General features: G+C 34.1%; 3 protein-coding genes across 3 annotated transcripts; 1 reads left to right on the top strand and 2 right to left on the bottom strand.

Moving 5' to 3' along the window:
- Window positions 1-1,486: 1,486 nt before the first annotated feature.
- On the bottom strand, window positions 1,487-4,477 carry LOC145132097 (uncharacterized). Its single transcript, XM_079066749.1, has 2 exons — window positions 2,637-4,477; window positions 1,487-2,011 (listed from the first exon to the last, which is right to left on the bottom strand). The coding sequence occupies exons 1-2, from the start codon at window positions 2,826-2,828 to the stop codon at window positions 1,769-1,771; spliced, it is 435 nt and encodes a 144-aa protein (XP_078922875.1). The 5' UTR covers window positions 2,829-4,477; the 3' UTR covers window positions 1,487-1,768.
- On the top strand, window positions 3,573-4,573 carry LOC145110926 (uncharacterized). The gene is made up of 3 exons (XM_079047243.1): window positions 3,573-3,638; window positions 3,824-3,898; window positions 4,391-4,573. Exons 1-3 carry the CDS (start codon window positions 3,573-3,575, stop codon window positions 4,571-4,573), a joined length of 324 nt encoding a protein of 107 aa, XP_078903369.1.
- Window positions 4,574-4,612: 39 nt separating this feature from the next.
- On the bottom strand, window positions 4,613-8,829 carry LOC145132085 (uncharacterized). The gene is made up of 5 exons (XM_079066740.1): window positions 8,529-8,829; window positions 8,021-8,092; window positions 7,848-7,930; window positions 7,542-7,744; window positions 4,613-4,814 (listed from the first exon to the last, which is right to left on the bottom strand). Exons 1-5 carry the CDS (start codon window positions 8,732-8,734, stop codon window positions 4,755-4,757), a joined length of 624 nt encoding a protein of 207 aa, XP_078922866.1. The 5' UTR covers window positions 8,735-8,829; the 3' UTR covers window positions 4,613-4,754.
- Between the last annotated feature and the right edge of the window lie 9,867 nt (window positions 8,830-18,696).

The raw sequence follows: 18,696 nt of genomic DNA, 5'->3' as shown, positions 1-18,696 counted from the left end.
CTAAAATGTGTATTTTAAAAGAAAATGGCTATTTTCAACAATCCTCGTATTTTTGGATCACTCATGACACTTTTTGACAATTGTGAGTCTTATTTGATAATTTATAAAAAGGAAGGGCCACTTTTGACACGTTGATGATATTGAGTCAATTTTGACAAATATGATTCAAAGTGAATTATTTCACTAAACAAAACGAAACGAAACACCTAGTCAACGAGCACAACTAATGTTATGAAACGAAACGAAACACCTAGTCAACGGGCACAACTAATGTTATGAAACAAAACGAAATATATAGTCAACGAGTACAACTATTGTTATTTATTTAATAAATAACGGATTTCAACGATTTGCATAAACATCTGTTAGTATTCTAGTCAGACGCATCTTCACCGTACCTATATATATTAGTGTACGTTTAAAGTCCTGTAAGAGTTATAACCAGAGTCTCCTGGAGGGAGAGCGGGAATTTGTGTATAGATCTATACGGGGTTGACACCCCGCACCTTCACTGTTCGCTACAGCTAGACAGGCCAGTCTAGGGTGACAAATGTCTTAAACGAATCTGACACCTGAAGAACGTCTAGACCGGCACTCCGTTATATTAGTATGGTTATAACGACTCACTTAGAATATAACAATGTTATTTAGAAATTTACGTGGGAAAACCTTATAAATAAATTGGCACATTGTGTTGACCGCCCCCATGCATGGTAATGATTGTCCACATTCGTTGTGTTGATCGTCCACTTGCATTGTGCGGATTGTCCACAATCGCCTGTTGATTTCTCACACCACTCCAGTCTTAGGGTTTTTAAGAGCACAAACGATTACACACATACAAAAAATATAGGATCTTCTGTGGAAAACAATTTTTATACGATTTCGAAAGTTAATCAACTAGAACACACACATAACTATACTTGATAAGAAAACAAAGCTTACAACTATATTCTTTAGAAAATATGGGACTTTCTGGAAATTACTCATTATTAAGACACCAGGGAACTATTTTTGAGATCACATCTTACTTTTAAGAAAACATGGGATTTTCTGGAAACTACTTGTTATTACGGCTCAAAGGAACTATTCTCAAATACAGCTTGCCTTTATAAATTATAGGACTTTCCAAAAATCACTCTTTATAAAGATGAATAAAAGGTAATGACATGCATGCACATATCCATGGTTTCAGAACGAGACTCCAAACGATTTTATAGAAAATATCGGATTTTCTGAAAGTACAACGAGAACAATTCGAAACAAGTGAAACTATTTTTATACAAAAATGCTTATGAACTCACCAACTTTTTAGTTGACGCTTTTCAAAACGACTTGTATTCTCAGGGATCTAATAAGCAGGTAATCACCACGATCGAGGACTGGCGTCGATGCATTATGTTATTTCTACCTTTTGTTATTTCATGTTTAACTTTTGAACAGAACAAATATTGTAAACAATGTAAGTTTAATATTAATGTATGAATGTTTGCGTTGCTATGTTTCATTTATATACAATTGTTATGATACTCTACAATGACGTCCTCCACCCCCGGACGTTTCCGTCGTTCCGGTTCGGGGGTGTGACATGTTACTTTGTCAACCTTTCATTAATTAACACGTTTATGATTATTATCAAGAGTGACATAACAAAAGAAAACATAATATAATAAACAATGGAATGAAATTTTCCCCATTGATTCATAGCAATGTAGATTTGAAAGAAATTAAGAATTACCTTTTGTGCCTCAAATTGATGCTTATAAAATTACAGTTCTTCTGATAACTTGCTTAATTTGTCCTCCAAACAATGAACACGCAACTCTGCCTGTTTTTCCCTTTCTTCAGCCTCATTTCCAAACTCCATTAAAGCTTCAACATCTTGATCATACAATGAACATTCTTTTTCCCATTTTATACACTGAGTCAACAAGTTACCATACTCCAAGGCCAATTTCTGATTCTCTTCTATAAACTTCTTTACAGCTTGTGCATTCATGCTTGATTCAACCTATGATGGATGGATGATAACAAAAAAATCATTATCAATTATGACCTCTTGGATATGTTCATCTTTCTTTTCATGGTATGACTAGATTACAAAATCAATAATTGAACAAAATATAAACTTTCACAAAAAATATTGCTTATGCTAGAAGAAAAAAAAAGCATGATTTTTTATTTTTTAATAGTATTTTCTGTAATGTTATGTTAGTTATGGAGGTGACAATTTTGACCAGTTTATCTATTTTCTGACTCCTCCATAACATACTCTAATTCAGAAAATCCAATCAAGACAAGGTCAAATAAAACATTGAGAGGATGCTTGGATGTACGTTTCCAAAATGATAATTGCAACTTAAGGAATCGGAATCAAATAATGAGGTGCTTAAGTTTTTCCGATAACAACATTTATCTCAAAATATCCTTTTTGTTATCATGATTTTATCATCAAAATTTGGTTATTTTAAACCAAAATATAATCACAATCATAACGAGTTTACCAAAACAACCAAGTCAAAATAATCATTTTCAAAGGCTCCAAACATCTCAAAACCCTTATATTTTCCAACGGGAGACTGAATAAAATGAATTCACGTGAAAAAAATAAGCGTAAGGGTGCAGAAATCACTAACCCTAGCACCGTCGATAGTTTTATCTTTCTCCATCAATTTCGATTTCAGGTAGAAGCATTGGTCACAAATATGTCTCTGCGCTTCTTCTGACGATCGAAGCTTTAGTTCCAGTGTACGTGTAGATACCAGAAGGCAGAGTGAATACTCTATCGATTCCCGTAAGTAATCATCAATTTCTTGCGGAATATCCATCCTCGAATGTATGCGAATCTCCGTTTGCGTAATTGATCTTGAAATCTCCCGATTCAAAAGGATGGACTACAACTTGAAGATCAAATTTTGCATAAATTCAAAAACACCAAAGACAAGGGTTTTGTGGAGTAGGAACATATTTGAACAATGGAACTTGAGGAGAGTCGTTAGAAGAGAGACTATAAATTTAGCCCATGTACTCTGTATTACATGCTAGTTTTACCCCAACTGAAAAAAGATACTCCTTTGTCTCCCAAAAATAGTGGATATTTTTATTATTTTAGCTCTAGTTGTTATTGTAAATTAAAAACTTAGAAATGTCCTACATTTTAAAAATAGGAAGAATTTCGTATATGCCCTTCCTAAACAGCTAAATATCGTATTTTAAAAATACGAAATTCTCCCTATTTTTAAAATGTAGGAGCATTTCCAAGTTTTGAATTTACAATAATAACTAGAGCTAAAATAATAAAAATATCCACTATTTTTGGGAGACAAAGGAGTATCTTTTTTAAGTTGGGGTAAAACTAGCATGTAATACAAAGTACAGGGGCTAAATTTATAGTCTGTTTTCTAACGACTCTCCTCAAGTTCCATCGTTCAAATATGTTCCGACTCCACAAACCCCTTGTCTCTGGTGTTTGTGAATTTATGCAAAATTTGATCTTCAAGTTGTAGTCCATCCTTTTGAATCGGGAGATTTCAAGATCAATTACGCAAACAGAGATTCACATACATTCGAGGATGGATATCCCGCAAGAAATTGATGATTACATACTGGAATCGATAGAGTATTCACTCGGCCTTCTGGTATCTACACGTACACTCGAACTAAAGCTTTGATCGTCAAAAGAAGCGCAGAGACATATTCACGATCAATGCTTCTACCTGAAATCGAAATTGATGGAGAAAGATAAACTATCGAGGGTGCTAGGGTTAGTGATTTCTGCACCCTTATGCTTATTTTTTTTTTCCCGTGAATTCATTTTATGTAGTCTACCATTGGAAAATATAAGGGTTTTGAGATGTTTGGAGTCTTTGAAAATGATTATTTTGACTTGGTTGTTTTGGTAAACTCGTTATGATTGTGATACATTTTGGTTTAAAATAACCAAATTTTGATGATAAATTCATGATAACAGAAAGGATATTTTGAGATAAATGTTGCTATTGAAAAAACTTAAGAACCTCATTATTTGATTTTGATTCCTTAAGTTGCAATTATTATTTTGGAAACGTACATCCAATCATCCTCTCAATGCTTTATTTGACCTTGTCTTGATTGGGTTTTCTGAATTAGAGTATGTTATGGAGGAGTCAAAAATTAGATAAACTGGTTAAAATTGTCACCTCCATAACTAACATAACATTACAACAAATACTATTAAAAAAGAAAAAAATCATGCTTCTTTTTCGTCTAGCACAAGCAGGATCTTTTGTGAAAGTTTCTATTTTGTTCAATTATTGATTTTGTAATCAGTCATACCATGAAAAGAAAGATGAACATATCCAAAAAGGTCATAATTGATAATGATTTTTTTGCTGTCATCCATCCATCATAGGCTAAATCAAGCATGAATGCACAAGCTGTAAAGAAGTTTATAGAAGAGAATCAGAAATTGGCCTTGGAGTGTGGTAACTTGTTGACTCGGTGTACAAAATGGGAAAAAGAATGTTCATTGTATGATCATGGTGTTGAAGCTTTAATGGAGTTTGGAAATGAGGCTATTGAAAAGGCAAAATAGGCAGAGTTGCGTGTTGATTGTTTGGAGGACAAATTAAAGTTATCAGAAGAACTGCAATCTTATAAGCATCAATTCGAGGCACAAAAGGTAATTCTTAATTTTTTTCAAATCTACATTGCTATGACTCAATGGGGAAAACTTCATTCCATTGTTTATTATATTATGTTTTTCTTTTGTTATATCAATCATGATTTGTCTTTTTGTTGAACATATCCTCCACTTTTGCTTCCATTTCATCCATCTGCAAAAATAATTTTATATTTAAGTAAATAATTTATTTTTATGATATAAGATATTATACAAATTCTAATTAAATTAAAAACCTCAATATGGAGGATTGTAAATGTACGGTTATAAAAAGTGCATGATACACATTGCTACGATTGTTAAAAGAATAGAATTCTACAAACATTATTGTATCCACGATCAGAATTTTATTGTATTTAAATCAAAAACTTAACATCTTATCTCTCAATATTCAAAATATTCAAAAAAAATATTGTGTAATATTTTTTTGTTTGTTATAAACCATTTTATGTTCTCATCTTGTTTAAATTGATGTTTTATGTCAATTTTATAGCAATATACTTTTATTAAAACCATAATATATAAATATGCTTTCATTCACATGTCTTTAAAACAAGTACAATGCCCTCGTATTGACTAATCTAAAAACTTAATATATATATATATATATATATATATATATATATATATATATATATATATATATATATATATATATATATATATATATATATATATATATATTCTTTTTAACATTGGAACATGACACATAATTTTTCTAAGATTTTCCTTAAAAAAGGTCCCAGAGTTATTTTGTCGCTTGGGCATGTGCACACACCCATGGGCCATGGGAGCTACTATACACAAGAATCTTTCTCAACTAGTGTAACTAATTCAATTGTCTGTTTTTTGTTTTTGTTTTTAATTATTAAAGCACAATTGTGTTTTTTTATTTAATCCATTAATTTCAAACATTTTAAAAGGTCTAGCTTTTGCGACGCATATAACTTCAAGTTTGATGCAATTTACCTAGATTATAACTGATGGACCATATGTTGGTTTTTTTCTGGTCTCCCTAGGGACAAAAGGTGATGATAAAATATCATGTTATGTGGTTTCAACTTTTAACATCATCATATTAAACTTTCCAACTATTTTTTTAGAACTACATATCAAGTACCAAACACGTTAGACTGATTTGATATTGTCAAATCAATAGAATATTAAACCAAAACAAGCATATCATGTTGTGATAACAAGGTTTTAGTAAAAGGTTATTGACTTAAACACATTATATGATTTTAATGGTTAGTCCAATAAATCGATGTTGAAATATTTGCACTAATTATTTGCTTTTGTTTACCCATAGTCATCATAAGAAAACATAAATAGAATTGGTAATATGTATACGGAAGACAATAATTTTATTTTCATATAATCTAATCTAATAAACGAATGTTTTTTTTTGCCACTTTCATTTAATTTGTCAAATGTCATTTTGTGGTTATTTTGAATTAATTTTTTTCCACATCTCATTTTATGAGTTTTTACTTTATTAAATTCTACATAATATTTTAATATAATAATTGCAATAAAATATAGTAATAAATAGATATCAGTTTCATTAATGGATTACCTTTAATTTCAAAATTCCCAAATTAAAGCCTATTAGTTTTTTTTGTTTATTTATTTAAATTAGTTGTTTAAATTTAAAAGATAAAAACATTTGAATTATAATAATTCACTATTTTTTCTAATTTTCTTATAAATTTAAAGTTTTCAAATATTTAGACCTTTATATATATATATATATATATATATATATATATATATATATATATATATATATATATATAGAGTCAAGATCAAATAAGAAGGAAATTTTTGGTAGGAAGGTAAGAAGTTTTTTTCTACATATTTTTTTCGCGAACAAACAAAATGAATCATTAGATGATTTATTTGTAAGATGATTCATAAAAAAAAATTCTCAAAAAAACATCTCGATGATTCATTTATACAATGATTTTGTTGTTATTCATTAAAATTGTCATAAAAGTGAATTTTTTCTTAATTTACTTAAAAATGAATCATAAAGATGTTTTTTTGGGAATTTTTTCTTGTGAATTATCTTACAAATGAATCATCTAGTGATTCATTTATTTTGTTTGTCAAAAAAATATATAGAAAAAAAAACTTCTTACCTTCCTACCAAAAATTTCTTTTTTACCGGATCTATATCATATATATATATATATATATATATATATATATATATATATATATATATATTAACCCATGAAATACATAGGTTTCACATCTAATTATAAATCATACATCAGCAGTGATTTTCTTTCGATTTTTTAATCTCTTGAATTTTAGTACAAGTAACATTTTTTATATACATTTAATTATTTAATTGTATTGTTTAATGACTTTAATCGCTAAATCTGACAAGATATCACATAATACTTAAATAACCAAAAATTTAAAATGTCATTGGTAGGTAGCAATTTGCATGTGGAGTCCATTATTAGGTTATTTGTTGGATATATTTTCATGAAGTCATATTATTATTTTATTAGCTATTTAACTTAAAGTATTATTTATTTTTTCAAGAAAGAAACCGTCTCATAATCGTATTAATTATAGTTCTTTTTAGCAAATCAAATCTTAGAGATCTATAAGTATATACATAAATATTTTAATATAATACTAGCCGTTTAAGCTGTGAAAATTAGTTATAATTTTTTTTTTTTTTTTTATAAAACTAATTTTTTTTTTTTATAAAAAAGTTCAGAATAAGAAACATAAAAAACTAAAAACTTTAAAAAACTTAAAGTAACTTTTAGATAATAAATTTTTTGTTTAAAATAAAAGTTTTAATCTTATATAATTATACCATAAATATAACAAATACCGAAAGAGGTAATAGTACCATTACCTTATCAACTATATCAGAAACCATGTGAGCATCTTTGCCTATTTTATCAGCAATATTTTCAACTTTTTCCAAAGTTGATTTTAAAACACTGCCTTCCGGCAATTCATTTCCTATTTCATCCACGAAATGCTCCACCTTCTCCGCCATCTCTTCCACTCTATCCGCCACGCTGTCCACCGCCTCCTCCACCTTGTCCAGCTCCTCTGTACATACATACCATTTTAATTACCCCATATTTATTAATTTCTTAATCTCAAAATATTAATCTATGTATATCTTCTTCTTCTTCTTCCAAAATGATTTTACCTTTGAATTTCGCAAATGGCCCCCATTTATTGGTGAAGAAGGGTACGATTACAGCCAATAGAAATCCAGGAGTCCATGCTGGCCTGCAAAATATAAATACTTTCTACCTGTTATTTAAAACTATTTAAAAAGAAAAAAAAATGATTAAATAATTAGTATTTTAAACAACTGACCAAGAATCGGGCAAATGAATTCCGAAGGGGAGGAGATCTCCGATTTGGTCACTGGCATAGACGATAAACTCCCTGAAATTGTTATCTTTTTATATTAATCATACGAAAAAAACATGTAATAACATTATTGTATTTAAAGTTCATATAAAAAACTAAACCCATCACTTTCGAATTATAAATCTTACGCGATCATTTTTTGACCCGACTCTACTCTACCGAATTTGTTGGACCACTTGTGATGAGTATAGAATTCATTGATGATTAACATCGATGTATGTGGTTCATTTGGTTTATCTTTGACTCTTAAAAAACTTTAGTATTTCAAAAAAAAAATTAGTTAAATAAAAAAATTCATGGAAAGACCGGTGCATTTACATTTTTTTCAAAAATACCCAAAAAGTTTTATTGAAAAAGATTTCAATTCAAAGCTCTAAGAATTAGTTTGAAGTATAAGATTAGTAAGATATATAGATAGAGAAGGGGTGGCCCGGAGGACGGAGGGACTTACATCTTTGACTTGGTACGACGATGAGAAATCTGGCTGCCGGAGGTGAGATACCTGCGGTTAGCGGAAGAGAAACACCCATCAACGGCGGTGAGTTTTGGGAGTGATACGGTGGAGATGGCGGTGGTGGAGGAGGATGAGGAGAAAGGATCAAAAGTGTTTTTATGGAGAGTGGTAATTACACTACAAGTGACAATGGAAGTTGCCATATTCAGATTCAGTAACTGTAGCTAATTCGTGTATCCTCTTTTATTTCATAATTTGTTTTGGTTTTTAAACACGATCAAGATCTGAAGCTACTTATAGCCTTATAGGTATGAATTAATGAAAGATGATGAAAAATTGAAAAGTCAATGGGGACGTATAAATATATTAAAACGTGCGTTTAAAAACTACCCACTCGTGCTGCACGATGCATAGAAGATAGGGTTAGTTTAGTAATTTTATATGTTTTTTTTTCTTTTTTCTTCATTTCTTTTCTTTTGTTTCTAAGTGGATAAATTAACTATAGAAATCACAATTAGGGTTATCGTTATGGTTTGATAAAATTAGACCAATATGATTTGTGGAATTCACAAGGATATATAACTATTACAATGTTTTTGTAATTGGTTTTTGTGGTTATATTTTGGTACATGGTTCTTTTAAATAACATCGTTAATATTGAACTATAAAATATATTGAATATATGTAAAATGATATTTTACCATTATTAGTATCTTTTTGTTATTTCTTTATTTCATCCCATTAAAACCCAACCACACTCACACCCCTTTCCTTTTATCCCCTGTCATCTCCACCACCCATCATCGTCTTGCTATGTCTTTGGTGTGTTGAAAGGGAAGACATTATGGGTGAGTGGGATCAATCGCATGGAAATAAGATAGATCATAAGCACTGCTCAGGCGAAGAGTATTTGGGGGTCGAAAGATGAAGTTGACAATATGAGGGTGAACTAACATCTACGTCTCATATTTAATTTCCTTACATTTACATACTAGGTATTGTAGTTTATAAAATGGTTAAATAACATAAGAAACAAAATTATGGTATATTGGTATTTTAAAAAAGATAACAACTCAAGGTAAGATTTAATGCCTAAAGGACTAACAATGCAACAAAATAAAACCATAACAACCAAGCACATAAACGTTTTCTTTACCATGTAAATTATGGCAAACCATAGGGACCAATTGTATAATTTTTTTTCCTAATGGTTATGTTATGTTATTGATATTAGACAAATTTTCTCAAATGGTCCATGTGGTTTCCAAAAATGACACTTTCTAGTATATCTTCGGAAATCATTACATTGGTGCCTTGTGGTTTCAAAATCAAACATTATTACTTATTTTAACTGGCTTCGTTAAAAATAAAGGCTAAATGTATGTGAAATACCTATTTACCCCCTTTTTATTTCATTTGTTTTTTTAACAAGGTACTCAATCTCATCCCTCATCTCTACTACACACCCACCCTACCCCCTCTCCCTTTTCTCCTTTCTCCCACTCTCGGTGACCACCTCACTTTTCACGAAAGATCCCCTTCACACCTAAAATCACAATCTGATATAACACAGCTCTGAACCACAGTGCACTGTACTCGAAAACAAAAAAAAAGTAAACCGATTTATAGGTAACTAAGATGATTGAATTTAATTTAGTGTTTTTGCTTCTTATACTCATATGGGTTTAAATAGATCACATAATGGACTTGATTATCTTGATATTAAAATCGCAAAAAACAAGGTTTGGTTTTCTTGATATTATAATAAAAAAAACATAGAAGTGAAAAACTTAAACTTACAACTCCATTTCATCGTTGAAATTGAATGTCTAAGGATATCGAAGTCCATTTTTATCAACCCCCTTAAGAAACATTTGAACATAGATTATCTATCATGTGCAATCCCATTTAATCACCAAATCATAATCATTTATAGTTTTGTTTAATTATGGCTGCGTTTTGCGCTGCTACACCACTTTTGTAATCAGATGGTTTTGCAAATCCAACTGCAGGTGAATCAAAGTCTTCTGTTGCACCGACGGCTTCCTGATAGTCCGAACTAGCTCTGACACTAGCTAGGCTCATGAGGTTAAGAAGGCTCTTACTTCATGCAGAAGGCGTTCAACCTTCTGGATCTTCTGATTAAGGTCTTCCGTGAGTTTGAGTGCTTCTTTCTCAACCAATTTTGGTTGCTCGGCTATTCTTTGAACTAGATCGAGAACTTGACTTTTAGTGAGGGGTAAAAATATTTACCAGGAAAGTATTTTTATTCTAAGAACAAAGACTAAATCTTAGAATATTCAAACATATTTATTAAAACTTACTTGAAAAAAGGTTTAAGAACTTCCAACTTATATTTCACACAATATGATTCTTACAAGGGAGATAGAGAGAGAAGTGTATATGCTTTTCGATGCCTCTCTATCAGAAAATAAACACACTTATTTATACAAGATTTTAAGTGGACAACTCAATTATAGAGAAAACCCACGATAAGGTAGCTGGTCCACCTATTATTCAAACTTATTCACAGCTGGCTTCAATAATTCTCAGGACTGCTGTGAGGTGGGGCAGGTTTCTAGAGAAAATTTGACAAACCAGGCAAAGTAGGATAATAATTTAAACAAACAGACAAACAGCTGTAAAGTGGTCCGAACACGTTGCTTTTTAGAGTCGACAGTATCTGGCTCCACGTATATTGGTTCTCTTCGAAAGAAGGCCTAGTGTATGGAGTATAGCGTCATCCCATCCGTCATCTTCAAGAATGTAACTGGTACAGTTACATTCTTCCTCTTTGTTATTGTCTCCTGTGGAATCGTCATCCCTTACGTATCCGAGGCCCGTACGATAATATTTGTGAGTTTCATATGGGCCTAGTTTTTTATTCGTGTCTTGTGATTCACCAGTCCAGTCTCCTTTAGGCTTGTATGCATGGACCGGGTTGTTTCTGAAAATGGGCTTTTCCTCTTCTTCAGTTATGCAGTTGATTGACAGGGAATTGTTAGGCCTTTGGGCTCTTTTTGCCTGATCTATGATTTCTTTTCCTTGGGCTTTGGTTTGGCTTTGGGCTTCAACTTTATTAGCCCGTATTGAGTATGTTCCAAAACGTGCTCCATACCATTCCCATCTTCCGCTATCGTCATGGGTTTCTGCTTCATACCATTGGGTTTTACAATTTTTCTCCTTTTTATGGGCTTCGTGAAATTGGGCCAGATTCATGTTTGCCATGCTTTGTGGTTTTAAGGTTGAAGGACTTTCTTGAGTAAATCTTTGGGCTAAAGGGTAAGTAACTTCCTGCGGTTGGTCCTTGGTTTTGATTATGGGTTTTGGTAGTAACTTCAATTCTTCCAAAAGGCTTTGCATTTGCTTGAGTTCTTCCATCCTTTGGTCTTTACTAGTTCTCTTATCCTGGATTGCTTCTTCGGCTACTTTCATTATCATCTTGGCCTCTGGCTGCTTCTCGTGATCCTGCAAACAAAAGGTTACCATTCGTGATAAGGAGTCTGCTAAAACATTTTGTTTCCCATCAATATGTTCGATATTGATTTGGACTCCAGTTCCTGTAACTGCATCTGTAAACTTTAACCACCGGACTCTTGAGGCTTTGTTGGAATTAGTTTTGTTGTAAAAACTAATTATTGCCTGGCAATCAGTTCTGAGGGTTATTTCCTTCTTGTCTAAGTAATGGATCTTCAATTTCTCCAGTGTGTTTATGCAGGCATTGATTTCAGCGTCAATGGTGGATTGTATAGTTTTAAACCTCCCGCTGGTATAGGCGCAAACTTGTTCTTGAGACTTTGGGTCTCCTTTCTTGTTCTTCCACTTGCAAATTCCTCCCCATCCTTCCATGCATCCATCCGTTTCTAGGATTAAATAGGCTTCTTTTGGTGGGATTTGAAGGTCTGGTAACTCTTGAACCTGCCTCTTTATCTTCTTTATCAGTTCGTAATCTGAAGGTTTGAGCCTTTTGTCTCCATGCAGGCTTGTTTTTTCATATAGGGGTCCAAGTAAGATACCAAGCTTTGGGATATATCCTCTTGCGTAATTAAGAATTCCTAAGAATGATCGTAGGCCTGCTTTTGTCTTCATATTTTCTTCATTGAAATCAACAATTTTCTTAATTATGTGTGGTTGGAGTTTAAGCTTCTGCCTTCCAACGACTGCTCCGAGGAAATCTATTTCTGTTACTGCAATCTTCATTTTTATTGGAGAGAGGACGAGGCCAAATTCTTTGCACTTTTGAACCAATATCCTTAAATGGTGTTTATGTTGCTCTTCGTTTTTTGAGAAGACCAAAATGTCGTCAATGTAAACTGCGATAAAATTTTCTGTTCCTCTAAAACATCGATCCATTTTTCGTTGGAAGATTGCTGGGGCATTTTTTAGCCCAAATGGCATAACTAGCCATTCATATAATCCTCCTGGTACCAGAAAAGCAGTCCATGGTATGGATGCTTCTTCCATTGCTACTTGATGGAATCCTGATTTTAAATCAAATTTGGAATAAATCTTGGATCTCCCGATTCTGTGTAGCAACGTGTTAATACCTGGCAGAGAGTATTGATCTTTGTACGTATTGTCATTCAATGTTCGATAATTGAAGACCATACGTTCTTTTCCTTTTATCTCTTCACCAGTTTTGGTGTCGATTGTTGTGCCTGAGTTGACTAACATGGCCATGGTCCTGTGTCTACTTGAACTGTGTCTTATAACTCCTAATTGTAGTAGAGCATCAATGTGCCTTTTGAAGGCGTCTTCCATGGCCGGTGTCACGTGCTTAAGAGGCTTGTCTTGTATTGTGATATCAGGGTTGATGATATCAATTTTGCACAACTCTCCATTCTTTCGCCAGTGTTTCAACGGTTCTTCACCAATATAGCCTTGTTGCTTAAGCTCTTGGATGACTGGGTTGAAATCTTTTGAGAGATTTAGACTAATCTCTGGTATAGCAGGTGAAGTTACATATGCTTCCTGTAACATTTGATGAGCTTCATCGTCGTACCAGTCCCATCCTTGAACTTCTTCGACTGCAGCAACCTCTGCCTGGGGGAAAGATCTTATTTTTGTAACCCTTTTGTACAAGGTTATTTCGTCCCCTTCAATTCGAATTCCTCCATTCATGGCTCTTGTGAAATTCGTTCCGATGAGCATTTGTATCCCATCACTTATGCTCATATCAAGAACATAGATCAGAGGCATTCTGAATTTATTACCTTCAATCACAAAGTAGCCAGGTTTAATTTTGTGATCTGCAGGTTGCCGTGAGTTAACACCATTGAAATAAACAGTTCGTTCAAGTGGTTCTAAGGCTTCTTGTGGTATGACTGCCTTGCTTACACAGCAAGCGGTTGCACCAGTATCTAAAATAGCATTTACTTTGAACATCTGGACGCCTTGGATTTCGAATTCAACGGTGACATTGTATAGTTTGTTTGTCACCTTTCGTACTTTGGGTTCTTCAACTGTATTCATTGAATGGTGGACTTCTGTTTCGATGAACACTTTGGCTGACTTCTGGGTTTCTAAGGGTGGGAATTGTTCATTCGAGTAAGGATTTTGAGAGTCTTGGTATGGGGTTTCTGGTTCGGGCGTGTTTATTTCTTGGAAGCATCTTATCTCTTCCTCTAAATCTTTTATCTTTTCTCTTGCCATTCTAAGCTGATCTTTAAGAATATGAACATCCATAATTCTATTATGCAGCTGATGTTCATAGTCTTTCTGCATGTTTGCTATTTCAACTCTTTGCTCCATTAGAGTTTCCTTTAAGCTTCGTATTTCATTTTGCAGTTTTAGAGTGTCAATGTCTCTATTTAAGAGCGCATGCCCTTCAGTCCTGAGTCTTTCTGCATATTCCTTGGCTTGATCTTGGAGGGCTTGTTTGAAATTCTTGTCTTTTTCTTGCAAAAGTTCTTTTAGCAACTGAACCTCTCGTTGGGTACTTTCAGCAATTCTTTCTTCTCTTTTGATTGTTATCCTTTTGCCAAGGTAATTGAAGGCACAAAGAGCACATGTTGTGAGCTTACAGTGTGAGCAATGTAACCTGGACCTATGTGTTGTAGCTATCCCACAATAATAGCACATCACATGGTTTGTCAGACCATTTTCTTCCCAATTATGCTGACAATTTTTGCTATTTTGAGGAAGTTGTTTGTCTGGCCTCCATGATCCCACTTCCTGTGTTTGCTTTTGAATTTGTGAAGAACTTCCTGGATGGAACATAAAACATGTTTCTTCAAGTGGTGATTCATTGATTAATGTCCCAATGTTCTGATTTGTTTTTCCTTGCTCTCCTTCGGAAAAACTATAAACACTAGAATCATCATTGTCGGCTGAAATGACATCCCATTCATCACCAAGTTCCATATTTTGAAATACGGCGGCTCTAGCCATATTCCCTTTTTCACTTCTGTAGTCTCGTGCAAAGTGTCCTTCCTTTCCACAGATGTAGCACTTGCATTTGGAAATCCTGCTCCTATCATCTTTATATTTCCTCTTGAAGACCTTGATGTGGGTTTTGTGGGGTTTACCTTTGTATGTTGTTGATCTTCTGAGGCCGTATTTCTTTGTTGCTTTATAATATCCGGGGATTGGGATGTTAGAACAGAAGTCAAGTGCTCTTAATTCTTTTTGTAGGGCAGCTTCTTTGCACATTTCTGCAACAAAGCTATGTGTGAACTTGATCGCTGGTAGGACTCCTGATCCAAGACCAGGATATTTGGCTCTAAATAATTCTTTAATTTTCTTTGATAATATTGGTGGAAGTTTGGTGAAGAATTTCTCTGTTGTGGATGGGAAGAACATCCTGCCTGATTTTGAAGCCAAAATCCTGAATTCATCAAGGAATTTCCATAGGTCTTTTGTGTGTTCACAGTTGAGTCGTTCAAGATCTCTGTAGGCTGCATCTTGTTCTTCAGTAGATCCTCGGTAGGGGTCTTCCAGAAGAATAATTTGGCAAACTTGTGAAGTAATGTTTTGTGGGTCGTCCGCTATAGCCTCTAGTGTGGTGTAGGCATCAGGGTACATGGTTCGCCATTGTTGCCACATTCTTTTTTCATTTTCTCCAAATAGATTTTCAACAAATGCAAGTTTTGCTTTGTTGTCAGGCCAATCTTGGTCGTTGAGTCTATTAATTGTTATAGACTCCCATCTGGAGATTACGTCTGCCCATAAGCCTGGATCTGCTGGTAGGATTAGTAAAACTCCTGTGCCGAGGTGGGCTGGTGGTAATGTCCACTGCTGATTATAGTATTCACCATATCCTCCTTTAAACACTCTATTGGTTCTTGGATAGTTGAACCCTGTGGGTTGCTGCTGTTGTTGCTGTCTAGCAGGTGGGTAGGTTGGGAGACCCATATTATGATCACTTGGAGGATCATATTGTCCGCTTTCTTCTGTATTTGGGAAGGCTAACTGCTCTAGGTCTCTTCTGAGCTTTCGGATTCTTGGATATTCCATAGCGTCTTCTTCGGTTGTGACGGCAACTGTTTTTCTGTGTTTATCGCACCAAAGGGGTCTTTCTGATCATGTTCATCTTCGTCTTGTTCATCATCCGTCTCCCAGCCGGAAGGTATGATGTCCTCTATTGCAATTGTTTCAGAAGGGGGATCATATTTGACCAGATAGTCAAATTTTCCAGATGGCTCTCCTAGAGTATCCCAATTGTTTTGTTGAATAAATGCCCCAATAAATTCTTCTTCAGGCTCATCTTGCTCAAGGACTTCTCTATCATTATTGTCAACAGAGTATCTTCTAGGTTCTGGCCTTCGTGAGTATCTTGTGAACTTTAAGCTTTGTGATCTGTCAAGCCTGTTATTGACAGCTACTCCGATTGGAACTCTGACTGTTGCTTGAGTTGATGGTTGAAGGTGCCAACTTCTTCCCTCAAGGTCTGATATGCTTAGATTCTCGCCTGGAATTGCTATGATTCCGCTTGTTTCCAGGTGGTCTACTGCATTTTGGACTTCATATTCAAAGCCCATGTAGCTGGTGTTTGATAATCTTCCGGTGAGATTAATGGTTACCAGGAGGTTGCTTTCTCCTCCTTGCCATGCTTCATAGCCATGAGTTTGGATTGCAACTTCAATGTGGTTATGGAAATCTTCTGTGCTTATCATCATATTTGGCACCATATAGATTAACTGCGTTCCTGCAGATAAGTCTATTTCCATTGTCCCTATGATGGCTGTACTGTTTTCCCATCTAGTATCACGGAGTACTGCTAGTGCCATAGTCCCTGCTCCTCTCCTATGGAGTGCATGTATGCGGATCATAATTAATCCCATGTGTACATGTTGCAACCCTGATTCTTGAAGTTGTCTGTAACTTTGATCATTACAGAGCCTTATATTTGTCTGTTGCCCTTCTGTTACCAGTATCCTTCTTTCTGAATAGTGTTGATACACTCTGTGACGAACTGTGGTTCTGTTGTTGGAGTACAGGACTTCTGCCGGAACGAGACTTGCCCTTCTGCTTCTTGAAAGTTCTAGTTGTCTTTCTGGGCTAACCATGGATTCTAAGGTTCTGTTGTACCTTGTTCCAAACGTCCTCTGAAGACTTCTTCTTGTGTTGTACTGAAGTCGTTGAATCTGTTGATATCCTCGTATCTGATCTTCTTGTGTTGGTGGTTGAGTCTGGGTTACAGATTCTCTGTTAAGAACGGCTGCCCTGTGGCTCATTTTCTCGAGTCTTTCTTGTATTCTTCTTTAAATATTATGTTGGGATCTTGGTAAAAGTATATAGGACCTTGTTTTCTTGAAGTGACTGTTTTTTCCGTAATTGAAACTTTGTCTAACCGTTTGGATAAGCTGATGATGGATTCTTCAAGGTCTACGGGTGTTGCTTCTTTTCCACGACTGACTTCCTTTTGTAGTCTTTCAACCTTTTCTTCTATTTCTGAAAGCTTCTGGTTTTGCTTTATTACTAGATATAATAGGGTGTTGTTTTGTTTAATTATGGCTGCGTTTTGCGCTGCTACACCACTTTTGTAATCAGATGGTTTTGCAAATCCAACTGCAGGTGAATCAAAGTCTTCTGTTGCACCGACGGCTTCCTGATAGTCCGAACTAGCTCTGACACTAGCTAGGCTCATGAGGTTAAGAAGGCTCTTACTTCATGCAGAAGGCGTTCAACCTTCTGGATCTTCTGATTAAGGTCTTCCGTGAGTTTGAGTGCTTCTTTCTCAACCAATTTTGGTTGCTCGGCTATTCTTTGAACTAGATCGAGAACTTGACTTTTAGTGAGGGGTTGATATTGATGTACTTCAAACGAGATTTGCTGTAGGCTTTTTCTGGTTTCACTCTGGGTTTTTCTTATCAATTCCTCACAGGTTTCTAAACGAAGTTGTAATTCCTTTTGATTTTCAAGTATCTGATGAAAACATTTGATGCAAACTTTTGCGTGTAAAAGTAGTTTATCATGAATACAGGAAATATTATTACTTAAAACTGGCAGCTTGACCTTTTGAGTTTCTTCAAGGTTGAGATATTCAAGGTTAGCAGTTCGGGAATGTTTATACCAATCTGCTATATCTTGTTCAAAACGATCAGTCATAGAAAATAATAACTTCTGTATTTATACTAAGGGAGTTACTATTCTTATTGGAATTGTGGATGCTAAAATTCTTTGAAAAATGTTCACGTTTCCACACATAATTCCCCCTTCTGGGTACTTGATCGCGTGTACTTTGGCTTTTACATTAGTTTTTGAAAACAGGACCCACATAAATAAGAAATCCAATAACAACCGTTTAGGATAATACAGACGATATTACTTTAAATAACCAAAGATTTTTAAACAAAACTAGAAGAAAGGTACAAATATCCTTTTCCTGCAAACCTTGAATGAGCTTTTAAGCTACCATGCTTATAAACGCTTTGTTCATAAGCTCTGATACCAAATAAAAAAATAATAAAAATATTTACCAGGAAAATATTTTTATTCTAAGAACAAAGACTAAATCTTAGAATATTCAAACATATTTATTAAAACTTACTTGAAAAAAGGTTTCAGAACTTCCAACTTATATTTCACACAATATGATTCTTCTTCTTCAGGCTCATCTTGCTCAAGGACTTCTCTATCATTATTGTCAACAGAGTATCTTCTAGGTTCTGGCCTTCGTGAGTATCTTGTGAACTTTAAGCTTTGTGATATGTCAAGCCTGTTA

The sequence above is a fragment of the Lactuca virosa genome, chromosome 1, assembly GCF_052849685.1.
Source record: "Lactuca virosa cultivar CGN04683 chromosome 1, Lactuca_virosa_CGN04683_v6, whole genome shotgun sequence".
NCBI lineage: Eukaryota > Viridiplantae > Streptophyta > Magnoliopsida > Asterales > Asteraceae > Lactuca > Lactuca virosa.
The sequence above is the reverse complement of the archived record's forward strand: the minus strand, read 5'-3'. Positions and strand labels throughout refer to the sequence as shown.

Bases quoted from the DNA above. Each gene is read 5' to 3' on its own strand.
- LOC145132097 (XM_079066749.1), bottom strand. From the start codon at position 2,828: ATGGATATTCCGCAAGAAATTGATGATTACTTACGGGAATCGATAGAG. The intron at 2,012-2,636 runs GTTAGTGATTTC...CATCCATCATAG, and splicing joins AAACTATCGACGGTGCTAGG to GTTGAATCAAGCATGAATGC.
- LOC145110926 (XM_079047243.1), top strand. From the start codon at position 3,573: ATGGATATCCCGCAAGAAATTGATGATTACATACTGGAATCGATAGAG. The intron at 3,639-3,823 runs GTATCTACACGT...CATTTTATGTAG, and splicing joins AGTATTCACTCGGCCTTCTG to TCTACCATTGGAAAATATAA. The intron at 3,899-4,390 runs GTAAACTCGTTA...CATCCATCATAG, and splicing joins ATTTTGACTTGGTTGTTTTG to GCTAAATCAAGCATGAATGC.
- LOC145132085 (XM_079066740.1), bottom strand. From the start codon at position 8,734: ATGGCAACTTCCATTGTCACTTGTAGTGTAATTACCACTCTCCATAAA. The intron at 7,931-8,020 runs GTCAGTTGTTTA...TATATTTTGCAG, and splicing joins ATTCATTTGCCCGATTCTTG to GCCAGCATGGACTCCTGGAT. The intron at 4,815-7,541 runs GTAATGGTACTA...TTATTTTTGCAG, and splicing joins TTTCTGATATAGTTGATAAG to ATGGATGAAATGGAAGCAAA.